This window comes from Labrus bergylta, chromosome 17, assembly GCF_963930695.1.
Source record: "Labrus bergylta chromosome 17, fLabBer1.1, whole genome shotgun sequence".
Classification (NCBI taxonomy): domain Eukaryota; kingdom Metazoa; phylum Chordata; class Actinopteri; order Labriformes; family Labridae; genus Labrus; species Labrus bergylta.
The window spans coordinates 17,008,324-17,024,521 of record NC_089211.1 but is presented as its reverse complement, the minus strand read 5'-3'; the positions used below and the strand labels follow the sequence as shown (position 1 = coordinate 17,024,521).

Below are 16,198 nucleotides of genomic sequence, written 5' to 3'. Positions count from 1 at the left end.
TCTTCCAAGTGCAATTATATTTGCATGACTGGTTTTGGAAAAAACAGAAAACCCTTTTGGTTGTGTGACATTCACCCCCCGTGAAGAAACCCAACAGAGCTCAAAGTGACTTCCATTTAAATTAATACAAAATACACGAGGAAATATTTGAAGAGAGAAACAGCAGTGATAAATCTGTAATATAGACGTAAATATCAAGAATACAGTTTGTACCTTTGTTTTATCATCTGTCTGCCTTGTTAAGGAGATAATTATTTTGAAATAACTGTCTGAGCCTATTTTTTTTTAAAAGAGTGTATTCTCCAAATGAGATCTTGCAGATGATAGAATAAAAAGTATGGCAGAATCAGACACACATCAACTTGACGGCTTTAAAGATGATCTGAGGACTCGAAAAAAAGGTCTGAGAAAAAAATCAAACTACAAATCATTTCACATAAGTGCAGTGCATCATTCCTTAAAGTAATCTGAGTTCTCTCAATTTTTTGACAAAAAAATAAATTCAGTTGGAAAACAGATGGAGTTTGGATGTCAATAGAGTCAGTAGTGTTAGTGAGTGGGTGTGTGGTAAGTGTATTGTGAATGTGATGGATGAAAAAGGACGACAAAGTAACCAAACAAGGCGCATGCAGAACGTATCTTGATCAGCCAAAGGTGGCAGCTTTTATAATGACTGTGAGCATTGGGCCCAGGTTCTCTCAGTCAGGCTGATTGGACAGCCACGCCCACCAATTATGAATATCATGAAAGTCGAACTTTTCCTTTCAGAATTGCTATTTTTTTTGTATAGCTATAACTTGAATAATGCAATTATCTTTCGATAGTGAAGACGGATCATTGTGTGGTCTATCAAATTGCGTTAAAAGGTTTTTGTAAATGGAAATGAACTCATTTGGAAAAGAGAATGGATATGTTAACTTTCAGGTTAGATGGCAGGGTTGAAAGTAGTGGGAACATTGGGCTCACATTTGCCAAGTGGCAAGATCCAAGATACCACAAGAACAATAGTGTCTATTTATTTCCATGTCGTTTATTTTTTATTTTTGACGTTGACAGTATGTCAGCATTGTGTTTACAGTTTTTGCGTTGCTTCCGAGTTTGAAAAAAATCCATAAACTCAAGTTTGCGTTCATAATCTAACTCAAAAATATGTTTTTTGAGTGACATACCAAGCAAACCAGCATTTTTTCAGCTTTCCCATCAGCCAACTCTTTGTACTAGTTTTTTATATGAGTTCCCTGTGGAATTATTGTGGTACCATATGTTACTCGTTCATCACCAAAGGTTTTGTGCTTGTCTTAAATATAAAATAAATTTCCACTGTTATCTGCCAATGCTTTTTGAACACACACGCACCCACGCATGCACACACACTTACACGGTTTATCAATGAGCAACAACACCGTGGCGCTCATAGTTCATTAAGGCTCCTCATAACTCTAACAATTCCCAACAGGCCCCGCTGTATCTTCTTTTTTCCAGGAGAAATGCAACAGGACTAGAGGCACGAGATGTGATTGTGAATGAGGTTACATTTATTTCATCATGCAAAACCCATTTTCTTTATAGTTTTAACTCGAATGATTCCACTTGTTGAAATGCAGGAAGCAGATCTGTTGTTAATCTTGTCACGGCTCCAGCTTCTCTTCCATCAGCACAGCCATGCACAAAGCCGCTCAAATACATCAAATTAGCATATTAAAGGTATTAGAGTCATGATGTTGACAATCTGTTTTTGTTGTCACTTTGCTTTGGTTCAAAGAGCACAGGTATTGGAATGTTTTGAAGTAGATTTACGGCAGCAGGGGATAATTAAAGATGGGTGATTTTTGCAGCATATGTTGTGAACAGATCCTTGTAAGTAAAACTCAACATTAAGAATGTTTTTGTATTTATTGATGGTGTAATCTTAACGCTTTAAAAGCTGTAAATAATTAGAAATGTACCTTACATCTTACTTTAAAAACATTTCTGTATTTCTAAAAATATCACATTGTACTCATGACACTGAGAAGGATCTATTTGCATGTTTATCTTAAGTTGAAGAGGTGAGTCAAGGCTGCAATACAAATCTCTGTTTGTGCAGGGATATCTGAACCTGGGAACATATTGAAGAATGGTCTGACTTTTACCCCCCCCCCCCCCCCCTTGCTATGAGCCTGTTTCATCTATTCACCCTGCTTACAGTGTTCTCAAAGTTACACAAACATCCACTGTGTGATACCTCAACACTAACGCAAATAAAAAAGCACGAGGCAAGCAGCAGCTTTAATATTTGAATTGTATTTTTTTTTTTTCTGTGACAGTACATGCAGGGTGAAAAGGTGAGGATTTTTCAGAGGGCATAACATTTTTCCTTTTCCTTTTCTGAACTAATTTCATGGCTGGCTGTGAAGTGGAAGTAGAGGCACAGTGGGGGGTTAGCCAGCAACTATCTTTGATGTTAAGAACCGCTCAAACCATATCTGGTCTCTGCATCATGTGCCACTTTTTGTGAGTGTAATTAATACATTATGTTATTTCTCCTAAAAGTAAAGCAGCACATGGTTTTAGCATGATCGACATCCGACATATAAATGCCAACATGCATATTGAGACACAAGAAGAGAAAGTAGAGGCATTCTGCAGATGTCAGATGCCACACACACACACACACACACACACACACACACACACACACACACACACACACACACACACACACACACACACACACACACACACACACACACACACACACACACACACACACACACACACACACACAAGTTGCCAAGCTTCATCTATATGACTCAGTGCCAGATTTTGTTTTGGCTCTTGGCTCATGATCAGTGAGCCAACTCTCAACATTGGGCAACATTTCCTTTTGGAGTAGAAAAAACTTCTTAACAAAATGGATTATATCCTCCCCAGCCAATTAAAAATTATCTGCCCACAGCATGTTCTCCTCTGCTAATGGTGGTTCCCTTTACTGGACATGGACATTTCTCGGTGGGAGAAACTTCATTGGCCAGAAACAGACTGTAGAAAAGTAATATTTGTGCAGATTGGGAAACTTTGGCGGCCCAAGTGATAAGGTATGAAGATGTGTTGAACAAGGTTTTACCAAAGATATGCTTTGGCATTTCAGTTAATACTAAGCAATAAACTTTACATTAGAATGAAAATACCCCATAGAAACTTATTTTATAAAAACTCACAGGAAATTAAAGTCCACTGATACCAGAGCATGAGGTTAGCAACTAGTGAATGCTAACTTAATGATAACGTTGTTTAGGTGCTCTTCCTTTTTACACTTATCTGATCTCAGGTTTAAAAAATATATATGTTAAACATTAAAGAGCTGATCCTGGTTTTTAGGCCATTAGTGGGCTATTTTAATTGGGCTGGGAAACCCCCAAAATTATAACACTTACTTTTTGACTGTCCCATGATTTGCAGAAAAGTGGAGCGCAATGTTTGTTAAAGCTAAAAACCATGTAGCTCTACAACGTTGTCAAAAGTCGACACCTATTTGCTTTGTCAGTGGTTGAAAGTAAAGTTGTCTGAAACTGAAGATTAGATTTAAAGGTAATAGTTTCAAATTAAACTGCCACAACAGATTTCAATGAACACTGTTTTTAGGCTTTGTGTTTTAGCTAGCTAAGATTGTTAGGTTTCGCTAGCTGCAGTGTCAATTGGCAAAATGATAGCCTCTCTCATAAATGTCTACTTTTGTAGGACTTTTCCTTTTTCTGAAATCAAGAACACTTAAAAATAAGTAATAAATATTGCATTTTTTTAAATAAAAAAGCTATTCAACTCAGTCAGATGGCTAGTATAATTTCATATGCTCTTTCAATGGAAAATAATGATCAGGCCTGTACGATAATTGGAAAATATTTCCATAAACCAAGGTAATCCCTGTTTAGGCCTAACCTCTACATTGGCCCAAGATAATTTATTTATACACAAGAACCCTTGGTGGTAGATAATTAAGGTTTGATTTAAGGTAAAAGTTTTACATTTTTTACATATTTTATTTTACACATTTGAATTTCCCTCGGGATCAATAAAGTATCTATCTCTATCTATCTATCTATCTATCTATCTATCTATCTATTTCTTTGCCCTCTCGATTTTTGATGCTTTTGTCTTCAGGCAGGTTATATTCTGAAAAGGCTGACCAGGGAAAAATGCACACAAATGATTGATTTAGTTTGCAAAAAAAAAGAAAAACACTGAAAGAACACATTCACAGAGGAGTTGAAGAAATGGTATGACATATGTTTAATACTCTGAATTTCTTTCTTTGTTACATTTAGTTAAAGGAAATTAAGTTGTTTAATATGTCAAAAAAAACCCCGCTCTTTGGTTGTACAGCTAAAGCTAATATCAGCTTTTAAAAGTAAACATACCACATACACTTTTTCCAAGGATGTAATAACTTGTTTGATTGTTTTTTCTTTCTTTTTTTACTTCTTACAATTCCTATACCATCATCAAAAAAATGTTTGGCCGTGAGAAGCTTTTTCATTTCCATTCCATTCCACTCTTTAATGATTAAAAATGAGAACAAAAAAGGGATATTTTTAAATGAAAAATTACCTTTTCAATTATACTTTATTCTGAAACTGTTTCTATGAAGGTCTTACACATTGAAAACATGGTCCAAATTATAACAAGGAAAATAAAATGTGTAACTGGATCTTGTTGATGACTGATTCTGAATTTTGATCAGTTTTCAGCTTCTTTAAAAACAGAAAAAAACAGATCTCCTCTTATACAATCACATCATGAGTCTTGTCAATATAAGATTCACATTTTAAAGATAGTGAGCTTTTACATTTTGGTCACCAGAAGCCTTTTTAACAAATCTAAAGTGAGATGGAGAAAAAGAAAAAAGGAGGAACCATGAAAACAGAGAGGTGGGCACAGTAAGAATCCCAAACACAGGTAGTGTGCTGTAAACGCCTGACCTGAACCCCAGCGAGGGCACGAGGACTAATTGTTAATTAAGTAGGGCTGATGAAAAAGAGCTCAAGTGTAAATGAAAGTGTCAGAATGGAGGAGCTCTCAGACACACCTTTTACACCCACAGAGGAACATCAGCATTCTTTTAAGCTTGACAGTGCACTCCAGCAGCTCAGATCGGCTGGTTATTATTCACGGTGAAATTAAACTTCTGATGTTGTTGATGAAAAAGAAAGTGGGAGAGAGAAATTGCAGAAAAATGCAGAAGGGAGATTAGGTATAAATCATTGGAGACAGAGGATATGTCTGTTGCTTTTGTTGGAAATGTGTAGAGGTAAAATAAATTGTGCCTGGGAGGAAAAGCTGTTAAGAGAAAGGATATTAAATATCTCTTTTGAAGCAGAATAACAAAATGACCACAGCGCCTTTTAATAGAAAAGAAACCTCCCAGACCATTATGATGTTCAGCTGTCTTATCAATGACTCTAATATCTAGCCTTTGCCGGCTCCTGTGGCCTGAGGACAGGACTGAGGCAGGTTTAAGGCAATGTCCCTCAGACTGTCTCTCTCCTCCCTGATCTCCTGTAAGTCCTGTTCAATAAGAGACATCCGGCTCTGTTGCTCCTTAGCGGCAGACTGGAGCTTGTGGATCTTAGAGCCGAGCGTAGGGCTTTCAACACTGCCTCGGAGCATGCTCAGACGGCGCGCTGTCTCGTCCAAGATCCGGTCAAATCTCTCCTGCGGCACGCTCCCGTCTGGTAGGGACATGTGAGGGAGAGAGAGAGGACAGACGGAGCAAGAAAAAGATCAAATAGTGAGTTATCTGAAGTTTTGGGTTTTTAGATAATAATGACTTACATACCATGCTTTTTATCATTACCCATTCAGCATTTTAACCACTATGTGCATATTCTCCTTGTTTAGATCGTAGTATACAGTATAAAGGAAATGAGTTTAAATGGATAAGAGCAGGTCAGAAATAAACCACTTCATTATCTTAATACACTGAAATGAAACCACGAAGAAAATACTTCTCGGCCTAATGATCAGCCGTTATTCTTGCTTTACCATGGGGATAAAAATCAGGGAAATATTTCCTCATTCAATGAGGTGTTAAAAAGCACAGAGCTCTTTAGAGGTGTGACATTTGAGGTTTAATGAAGATTTATGAGTTTTAACGATATGGAAGACTACAAAGCAGCCTCAGTAGAAATGATCTGTAAGGCAGTAACTCACCAATTTTGCTGATAAGCTCAGTAAGTGTAACAGAAAAGGCTTTTAACTGGAGCTTGGCTGCTTCCATGTCTTCCTTTACCATGGACAGAGAAACCTCAGGCTGGAGAGACGAAGATATACTTTAAAAGCAGTCTTTAAAGTTGAAACAGATTTGTGATGAAAATGCGTGGATTCTGCTGTTGAAATGTACCTCTGAGGTGATCTGGGAGTTTGCTGAGTCAGTTAGCTTCTCCTGTTCTGCTAGATGGCGTAAAGCAGAGTCTAAATGGGAGCTCAGGTGAGCAGAGGACGTCCTGGTATGCTTGGCCTGGGTCAGAATGGCTTTGGATTCCTGCGCACACACACAAAGGAGAAAAATCGGTAAAGAAAGTAAAATTAAGAAATTACCACTAGATATAAGTAAACATCGTAGAAGTGAAGATTTAGGGATTGAAAAAGTGTCTGTGTGCTTTGTAAGGGCCGCAAGTGCCTAAAACTTGCAGTTTATCTTAATATCTCTGTTTTTTTATGTAATGTTTTGAAGAGATGGGTAATTAAAAAGCCGATGCTGCAGCTCCCTAGTGTGTTCAATGGTGGCTTTCCGAGGCTGTTTATGCCCTCATGGCCTCCACATCGGTCACATGACTGAAAGCTGTGAATACCGTGACTCCACCAGTTGATCTCTACTGAGCAGATTCAGGCTCCAAAATGCACAATGTCTATTTTTGCTTCTTTTTTTTGTGTTTTATCCATATTTACATACAGTACAGTGAATGATGGGTCCACATGTTGGTGCTAAATAAAATGTCACACTGTTGGAAAACAGAAATGTCTCAAATTTCCAAACTTCTTCAGATATTCTGCAAATAACAAAACATCAACCTTGACCACAATATGTAGCGAAGACTCCACACACACACACACACACACACACACACACACACACACACAAACACACACCTTGGCCACAGCGCGTGCTGTTAGCTCCGCCTCCTTCGAGGTGTTGCTGGAGAGGCTGGAGTTCTCCAGCGCTGGTTTTAGCATCTTCTCAATCTGGGACACCTTTTTCCTGACATCGGCGAGAACTTTGTCCTCCAGGGGTTTTTCCTTTCTCACTGCAGCTCGAGTCTGGACCTGACGTTGGGGCCAATCCTTCACCATGTCTGAATTGAAAAGGTAGAAAGAAAGGTAGTAGATCCTCTGTAAACTGCTCTGTAAAATGAGAGTCTTGGATGAATCCAACGTTGTTAATGTGCTTGATGTCAAATGTTGCTTGATCCTGATTGGTACATGGATTTATGTGACATCACATGTTTCCAACTGAACTGACCCATTTCAACCAGTGTAAAGCACTCAGACATCTTCAAAAAAAAGAAAATGTTTTATTGAATTATAAACACTTTGACTCATATGGAAAAGGAATTTCATACTGGCTGATTCTTTTCCACCCACTAATGCTGTGCTTACTCTTTGAAGTGAGAAATTCAACAAACAATCCACTTCATTACTTTATTCAAACAATCTTCTGCTGCTCTCACTCACATGACAATCAGGTCCAAACATTGCTGATGACAAAAGTGTTCCTGCTAAACTTGAGCATGCAGTCTCATCTTTGTTCATGTTAAGTCTCATGTAATAATTCCGTTTCAGCAAAAAACAACAATGCAGGGCGGGCAGACAATGAAAAGAGTGAAAACAGAAATTAAAAGAGAAAGAGACTCACATTCTAGTTCCCTGTGCAGGGTGATTGCGTCTGATTCCATCTCTTTCCCCGTCACCACGGACGACAAAGCCATGACCTTGGCCCCTTCAGTGCGAGCTTGTAGCTGTAGAGGCACACAGGATTAAACATTGCCTCAGAGGTGGATTCAAAGGTTACAGTAACAGGTGCTTAAGGATTGGCTGTAATGTAAACTGCTGAATGGAAATCATTCTGTCAGTGAAAGAGTTTACAACTCTACTACTGACCTTCAGCTTTAAGTAGAGCTGAATCCATGCTGATGCTAAATTGGTTGACTAAATGACGAAGTAAGGAGGAGCTGGCTAGTCCTAGTCTAACCAACCTGTCAATCATGTCAGCTACCCACTTAACTATGGATAACACGTATCATTTGTACCAGGTTGTAAACATGTTCATTTATGCTTTAAAAATGGCTTTTTTGCCTGTTGTGTGTATGTGACTTCCGGTGTTCCTGGAGCCAGCCTCAAGCAGACACTCAACGAACTGCAGGATTTTGGACTTCCGCATTGGCTCCATTTCCGCTTGGAGGTTGCCGCTTGGTTCAAAGCTGATTTCTTTAGCTATAATTGGCATCCTAATTAAATATATTTATCGCCATGTATTTCTGATGCACCTAGGAACACTGTAGCTCTGACACATCGTCACTGCCCGGTTCAAATATGGTCTCTTGTGGCTCCAGGAGAAATCAAGATGGCGACGGCAAAATTGCCAAACTTGAGATTTTGAAACGCTAATCCAAAAGACAACTGGGATTTTCTAAGTGCCTACATGCATTTCTTCTATTCAGAGATCAAGTCTCAAGGACTTTCTCTAGACATTCGAAACAACACATGATGATAACGAAAGGAAACTCATTGGTTCTTTAAAGACCTGCACAAAAAGTTTTTCAGATATTAAAGTCAACATTGCTATCCATAGTGCTAGGCTGCAAGCAAGGCTAATAAACAGTTTTAAATTTGGCATTACAATGGAAAATTAAATCAAGTATGTGTGATGACGCCACACTCTGCAGTGCGTCTACTTACCTTACTGCTGTTATTCACCATCTTCTCTATTTTGTCATTGGTAGTCTGTCTTAGAGGCTCTGACTCCCCTCGGATCTTACTGATGAGATCGTCTTGAGTCTGGATTTGTCGGTCTAGCTCCTCTGTCTGTTTTATTAGTTCTTCGCCCCACTAAGCAGGAAGCAGAAAAAAAACACAAATCAATTCTGTTATCAAACTCTTCAAATGTCAGTTCCTCTATCACATAGGTAGATAGTTGATTCTGCCATCATTGAGCCGTTCACAGAGGGCAAACCAGCCTTGTGTGTCTGTGTCTTTCTGCCGTGTTTGTTTGCTGCAGCAGTTAATGGCCAACCTCTGGAACAACATGCACCCCCATGAGCAGCAGATCCTGCCAGAATCTTCTCTCCTGTGCCTACTCAGTGTCCCCCTGTGCTTGCCAAATGTTAAATTAAGAAGAAAAAAAAAATGAAGTGGAGTTAACTGGCCACTTTTCAAAAACAAGAGAGGCACTCGTATCTCGACAAGTGCCTGGTTAAATGACCTGATACGGTTTGTAATACACGTGCAGCTATCAAACTAGCTGTAACTAGACTGAATGATCCACTCATGGGTCTGTATTGTAACATAATAATGCTTCAGATTGTGTTTGTAGCCTGCAGGTGCTGCCCACACTGACCTCTCCTGTGTGGTTTGTCGGATGTGTTTGGTTGAGGTGCAATTGGGCCAGCTCTGGTGATGAGCTGGCGTCTGTAAGAGCCAGCTGATGAAAGGATGATGTGATGTTACCCAGGGCGAGCTTTAAACCTGCATCTTCCATTTCCAGGGCCAGATGTTTGGCCACAGTATCATTCACCTGTGCTGTTAGGTTCTCCTTCTGCTGCTGGATTTGTTTTAATCTAAAAGACGGAAGGAAGAAGAGAGGATGAAGGGGCATTTCATTTACTGTAATAGCCACTTTGAAAAAAAAATTATGTTTCTATTCATTTCAGGATCTGTTCACTTGATGTATTGGTGTTAAGATGATGAAAAGAGATGCTGTGCTGCAGACTCATTAGGACAACACATATATTTCACATCATTCCGCAGAGTTCATTTTCTCACGCTGGAGGATTTTCTAAAGGATCGCTCTGTGCCATATTGAAATCAATATAAATCTATGAAGAAGGCAATGCCGCTTGTTATAAGTGAGTAAAGAGGAGTAAAGAGAAAGCGGCATTGTGCAAACAGAGCATGATGGATTCATGAAAAGTGTTATGCAGAGAGCGGTAGATGTTAAAGTACCATTTATATCACCGACAAAGCTGTAATGATATCCAATCAGTTATGCCTCAACAAAGCAGGAACACAACTCCCAGCGTGTGTCACATTTTTTAATCCTGTGTGTGCAAATGAGCGTGCAGTTCTCAATATAAATAATTGATTATTGCAGGAATCATTTCACATACACCATTGCAATGGAGAGGCTGGTTTATAACTTCCAAAACAATCATCTGGTAAAAGTCTATTTAACATGAACTGTAAAAAAGAAACAAAAAAAAAAAGAAATGCAGCTCAAATTGCTTCAGCAGTGCCGTTGCTTAATCAAAGCTTAAATACACATTTTTTTGTAAGGAGGTGGCCCTTAGGGGTCTGGGCCCACCCACTGACAGGGAGAAGAAGTCCTTATTATCCCCTTTAAAGCCCTCAACGACCTGGCTCCTCCCTACCTGTCTGAGATCCTCCACCGGCACATTTTCACCCACACTTTTGTCTCCCCCATACAGGACTAACCATCAATCCTGGGGGGGGACAGGGCCTACTACATTGTCGCTCCCACCCTCTGGAACTCACTCCTAAAAAAACATCAGACTACCCCTCACTCTCCATGTCAAAGAAATCCCTAAAAGCTCACCTCCTCTACATCTCCTAGAACCACTAACACACTCTGTTCTGATCCTCCTTCTCACAGAATATTTCTTCTTTCTATTGTTCTGTTTGGTTGATGTTCTTTTTAAAGTGTCTTTGAGTATTAAGAAAAGCACTATACAAGTATAATGTATCATTATTTTTATTATTATGTCCATCTTTCCCTCATCTTTCTCATCCACAGTGACTGTAACTGCTTGTTGGAGAGTAAGGTCTATTTTCATAGACATATCCTAGAAAACAACATAAGAAAGACAGGAGGTAGTGCCGATGGTCCCTGTCTGGTCTGATTTACTCTTTTTTGTCTTTAAAACACTGAAAGACTTTTTCTGTGGACATAAGATCAACACAATCTGTGTATTGTGCTGCTCTTTAAAGTTCGCGCAAACTATCAACATGTACAGATATGAATCCATTAAGGTCTTCAAATGTATTTATTTTTTTAAATAGAAGTTACATGAAAGTGTTCTGAATGATGTATTGATCTTTACCATCCATGGCCAAAAATAACAGGATTAGGCCATCACTCTTATTAATCATTATTTTTGCATTGGGCAATAATTGCAGCATGTTTTACTCTCAATTCATATGCGAGTAGTCGTCAGGCGGACAAAAGGCTGTAACGTAAATGTTTCAGAGAAACATCACAATCAGGGTTAAACATTTAGAATAAAGTAGGATTTATGAAGGGGAACCGTTGTAACAGGCCCAGGCAAAATTATGTGGGCCCATCCAAATAGTGAATCCTGGCGCCATCATGCCTGGTCTGCTCCACTATCTCTCGCCATATCTCCAGTCTATCTTCAGCTGTCAAATCAATAAAATAAATTATCTCTCATTGTGTCACAATAGTGTATTCAAAGAAAACAGTGAAATACTTTTAAATAAATAGACATTGTGGGCTGCTGGTTTGATTGACTTTTTTTGGTTTGACTTCACAATTTTAAGAAAACAATTGGCCAGTGGGGAGGGGGGATTTAAGTAAGCAAGGGTTAGCCTGTGAGCCCAAGCTCAGGGCAAACCAAACCTCCAGCACAGATATTTGTGGATTGAAATAAACATTCGTGGATCTTGCTTTGCAGAAGTGTTGTCACATGTTAAAGCCAGCCAATGCGGTCCGCCTCAGTTCAAACTCATGACTTAAATATATTTTACAGCTTAGAGCAAAAAACACTTAGACTTGTCAGCCATAAAAATTGCTCTACATTTCTGCACATCAGTGTTCATGTTTGTGGATCTGTGTACAGATCTGTTTGACCATTTGTGGCTCTACTGACACAGAGATGCTGTCTTTGTAATACAATTCTATTGTTGATGAAGGGTTGGACACTTCTGTCGTTTTTTGTTATGCCAGAGCTATCCTCCCTATAAAATACATCTGATCTGTTTAAGTGCTGGCACATGGGGAAAAATGTTCGTGAAATGCAATTTTATGCTGCCCATCTGTGCATAAACTGCTCAACTCACATCCCATAAAGTGACACATACACACACACATATTGTGGTACAGCAGTTCTCCAAAGATTAACAGAACTCTCCTGAACTGCTTTGACTACTGTTAGGAGGGCGTAATCAATTTTGAGTCGCTCGCTTCTTGCTCTCATCATGGCCACCGGAGGGCTTTTTGCATCATTCTGTCTGGCATTGGAGGATAATCCTCTGAGCAATCACACGCTAGGAGATGCAGCGAGCGTGCAGCAAATCCAAGAAAGCAATAGGCTTACAGCGGAGAGAAGCTGTCCCCCTGTGGCTAAATGTCTTACTCCTAAACTCCAGCGTGCTGTGAAGAAGGGGGACCTTGAGCTGTAATACAGGGATAGGTACACTTTGTTAGAAATATACTGCAAAAGCACAATAATCTAGGGAATTTGGAGAGAGGATGCTTTATGTGAATGGGAGACTTTTTTTTTTGTGTGTTCCTGTGCTCGTCTACGCGGGCGTGTGTTTGGATTCATTGTTGTGCTCACTGCTCCGTTAGGCTCCTGATGTACTCCTCTGTGGAGTTGTCCTGCAGCAGATCCATCAGGAAACTGAAGGTCTGCTTTGAGGCTTGAACGGCCCTGCTGGCTACGTCCTCAATGTGCTCGGCTGTTTCTCTGTGACTAAACGGGGAGGAGAAAAAAAAAAGGGGGGGGGGGAAAGTGAGTAACACAGAATAACAGACCCTTACAGTTGCCTGAGGGGGAGACTGAATGGATTTCAGCGTCGATGACTTCTCCTCGCTGGCTCTCTCTAGTCAAGATTTCAGACACTACCTCATAATAGAGCTGCATACAATGAGAGGCTGAGGCCTAACAACAATGGAAGTGACAAGCTGTACGGAGGAAGCTGCAAGAAGTACTTTTCTTATAATCGGCCACGATGAGTTCACTGACCTGACTTACCTTTTCATGAGGACCTGTGAGTCATTGACCATCATGTTCCATTTGTTCGGTCCTGCCTCCAACTCAAAAGGAATGATCTATGAAAAAGTACAGAGGGAAAAGTCAAGCCCTGTCTGACATGCCTGTTAATGTGCGATTTTTCACGCCATTGCTGCCTGCACAGTTTTGTTTTTGGATCTGTGTGCTCTGTGCAGTCCAGAAAAAGTAGTCAAGGCTACTCCTCAAGAGTGCTGGTTTGTTAAAAACTTCTGGAAATGTAGCTCAAAGATTTAGACATGTATATGATATCAAAGAACAGAGTCTCATCAAGCAATTACACAAATTCAAGCTAAATAGAGGTTCACAATTGTTTCGAAAAACCTCGATCTCTAGAAAAACAGGTAATCAATATTTGATTGACATCTGCCTAGCTCCACCCTCACAGCAGTGTGGGGCAACTGCATCCATTATCTTTTGTTCATCTGTGTCAGAATCACAGGAGAATGCAGATGCTCTACTCTAACAATTCTTTATCTTTTTGGTCACTAAATTAAAAATAACAAAGAAAAAACTTTTGCACTTAGCATACACATTCAGTGTTAGCTGAGATGCCTGTATTTATTCTCACAGCTATGAAAATTATTGCTGATTAGTGTTAACCTGGGCTGTCTTGTTACTGAGCTAAAAACCTCCATCTCCAATTAACACATGCCTCGGAAAATAGATCAACACTTACAGCCTAAGGACAACACTAGCGCTATTTGTAAAAAGGAGATAACTGCTGTGTCACTTTTCCCTCTATGTACCAGGAATGTATCAGGGGATTCAAGGAATAAATGCCAAAGAGTAATTGTGCCCAAATGAAACCCAAGCCAAAACCCTGTGGTTGATATAGACTTTATTTTTGTACATAAACTTAAAGTGACTCTACATTACATTGTTAGAATGTTATTGTGGTATGGGTTTCTGGGGGGCTTTACATGTTAATATAATGAAACTCATCCAATAAAGCTGTATTTATCAGTGGTGAAAAAGGTTCAAAGCAGGTCAAAAGAACCCTCCTTAAAATGAAACCCCTGAAGTTTTTCCCGATATACTTAATTTGTATACATTCAAATCCTTCCCAGAGTGGCATTTAATTTGAGAAAATGCAAATAAAAATGCAAAAGCTGAATCCACAATCGGCACTTTTTGCATTTTGTCTGCATTTGGGCGACTCTGCTTATAAATATGAAATTAAATTGCTGCTGCTTCCAGCTAAGCCCGGTGATAAGAAAGGTACAGTGTGCCTGAACACATACTCAGATAAAATGAAAGCTTTACATTGGCAAAACTAGCTCTCTGCCATCTCCTCATACCGAATAACATGGCAGCAGCATCCATAATAGATTCCTGCGAGGAAGAGAAAGGTATAAAGCCTTGCGGTGTTTGAAGAACAAGTTGTTAATTTTAGTGTCCGTCAAACATTTTGTTGGATTTTCCTTTGTAGGCAGAATATGCCACTCAGAGGAAGGCAGGGGCAGAGGTGTGTGAGGGGGGGATATTGTTTTGCCTTGGGGGATTTCATTTTTTTGTGGATCCACTCGAGAGTAAGAGTAATAAACTGCAGCAAACAGGGACAAGATATCAATTGCATTACAAACAATATCAGCATGTGTGTGGACGGGGGATACTTTCATTATAGGACACTTTACGCAATGAAACACCTCAAATATGTGCTAACTAGCTGACATTTGAACAAGAGGTTTAGAATGCGTGTTTGATCAGCTTACCATGTTGTCCAGGTCCAGTGTTGCCTGCTTTAGCTGTTTCTGAGACGCTCGGATCATGAAAAAAGTCTCCGTGAAGGTTTGACACACGGCCCTGCTCCCTCCATCCTTTCTGCTCTCCTCCCTCTCCTCCTCTGTCATGCTGATGCTGCAGTTCAAAGTAGATGTAATACCATAGAGCTGAGCCAGGAGTGTGCCTGTTGAAGCTTCCAGCAAGGAAAATTGTTTTATGAAGGCCTCCCGTGCTTCTGGAAGAACAAAGAGCACACAGCAAATAAAAAACCCATTAAGTCCTTCACAGATTATTTCACCAAGAAAATGATGTTTCCAAGTCTTTGTGCCTAGAATGCTGTATTTTGACACAATAATCTTATTTCCTGTCTTTTTCCTAAACGTCCAATTGACTTTTCTACATTTTACAATCTTACAACCTTATTCAAACAGTCCAGTTTGGGCTTTCTGAACACATGTTCGATGAACAGCTATCTTTATAGAAAGAAGTTGGTTTCACAGCAAAAAAATAAAAAGCTTGTATTACTTTTATTTGTAAATAATTCTGAATAACATGTTATATCCCCTTCCCCTACAAAAAATGACGGACTATTTTGTATCACTACAAAATACTTTTATTATATTCAACCCCAATAAAATCAACTTTAATTTACAGTTACAGGACAGACATATCTGTATGTAGCAAAGAGATTTCCAATATGGAAAAGTACAAAGAACAATACGTACAAAACGGTTCTCCAAAGGCTGCTTCTTTAGACAAATAGCTACATTTAAGAATATCTGACACAACTGTGCAAAGTTGAATATTTTTAGTGCAGACTCAGCTGTAAATCTTTGCTACATGTGCTGCAGAAAGTATTGATGAAAGTATTATAAACTTTGCATTTAGAGTGCATTCTCCTATAAAACATATACTGACACTGCATTTGCATTATTTGTTCTGTAAAAAAAAGTGTTCAAAATTTGCAATTACAATACAAATGCTAATACCTGTAGCGACTTTAGCTTACCGATATATCTGACCACATATAGGAAGCCTATATACCTGGATGTATGGATGGATGGATGGATAGCTAGACAGATAGCACCATGTGATGTTATTGGCCTGATAATATCCGCTGTCTGGTATAACTGCTCGTAATCAGAAAACCTAAATTTTGCCCAGATGTTAACACTTTTGCCAAATTCTCCCTTTGTTGTCTGAGCTTGTTTCTTGTCTAATTGGCTGCATAG

General features: G+C 39.3%; 1 protein-coding gene across 1 annotated transcript in view; it reads right to left on the bottom strand.

Moving 5' to 3' along the window:
- Nucleotides 1–4,252: 4,252 nt before the first annotated feature.
- Nucleotides 4,253–16,198, bottom strand: part of lamc3 (laminin, gamma 3) — a 118,953-nt gene continuing 107,007 nt past the window's right edge. Inside the window, exons 19-28 of the mRNA XM_020634626.3 lie at nt 14,957–15,201; nt 13,206–13,282; nt 12,789–12,923; nt 9,593–9,812; nt 8,935–9,084; nt 7,892–7,994; nt 7,129–7,331; nt 6,380–6,520; nt 6,190–6,289; nt 4,253–5,708 (exon numbers count right to left, since the gene is read on the bottom strand). Of these exons, the coding sequence (XP_020490282.2) occupies nt 5,446–5,708; nt 6,190–6,289; nt 6,380–6,520; nt 7,129–7,331; nt 7,892–7,994; nt 8,935–9,084; nt 9,593–9,812; nt 12,789–12,923; nt 13,206–13,282; nt 14,957–15,201 (1,637 nt within the window). The 3' untranslated portion in view covers nt 4,253–5,445. The remainder of the gene's footprint in view (nt 5,709–6,189; nt 6,290–6,379; nt 6,521–7,128; nt 7,332–7,891; nt 7,995–8,934; nt 9,085–9,592; nt 9,813–12,788; nt 12,924–13,205; nt 13,283–14,956; nt 15,202–16,198) is intronic.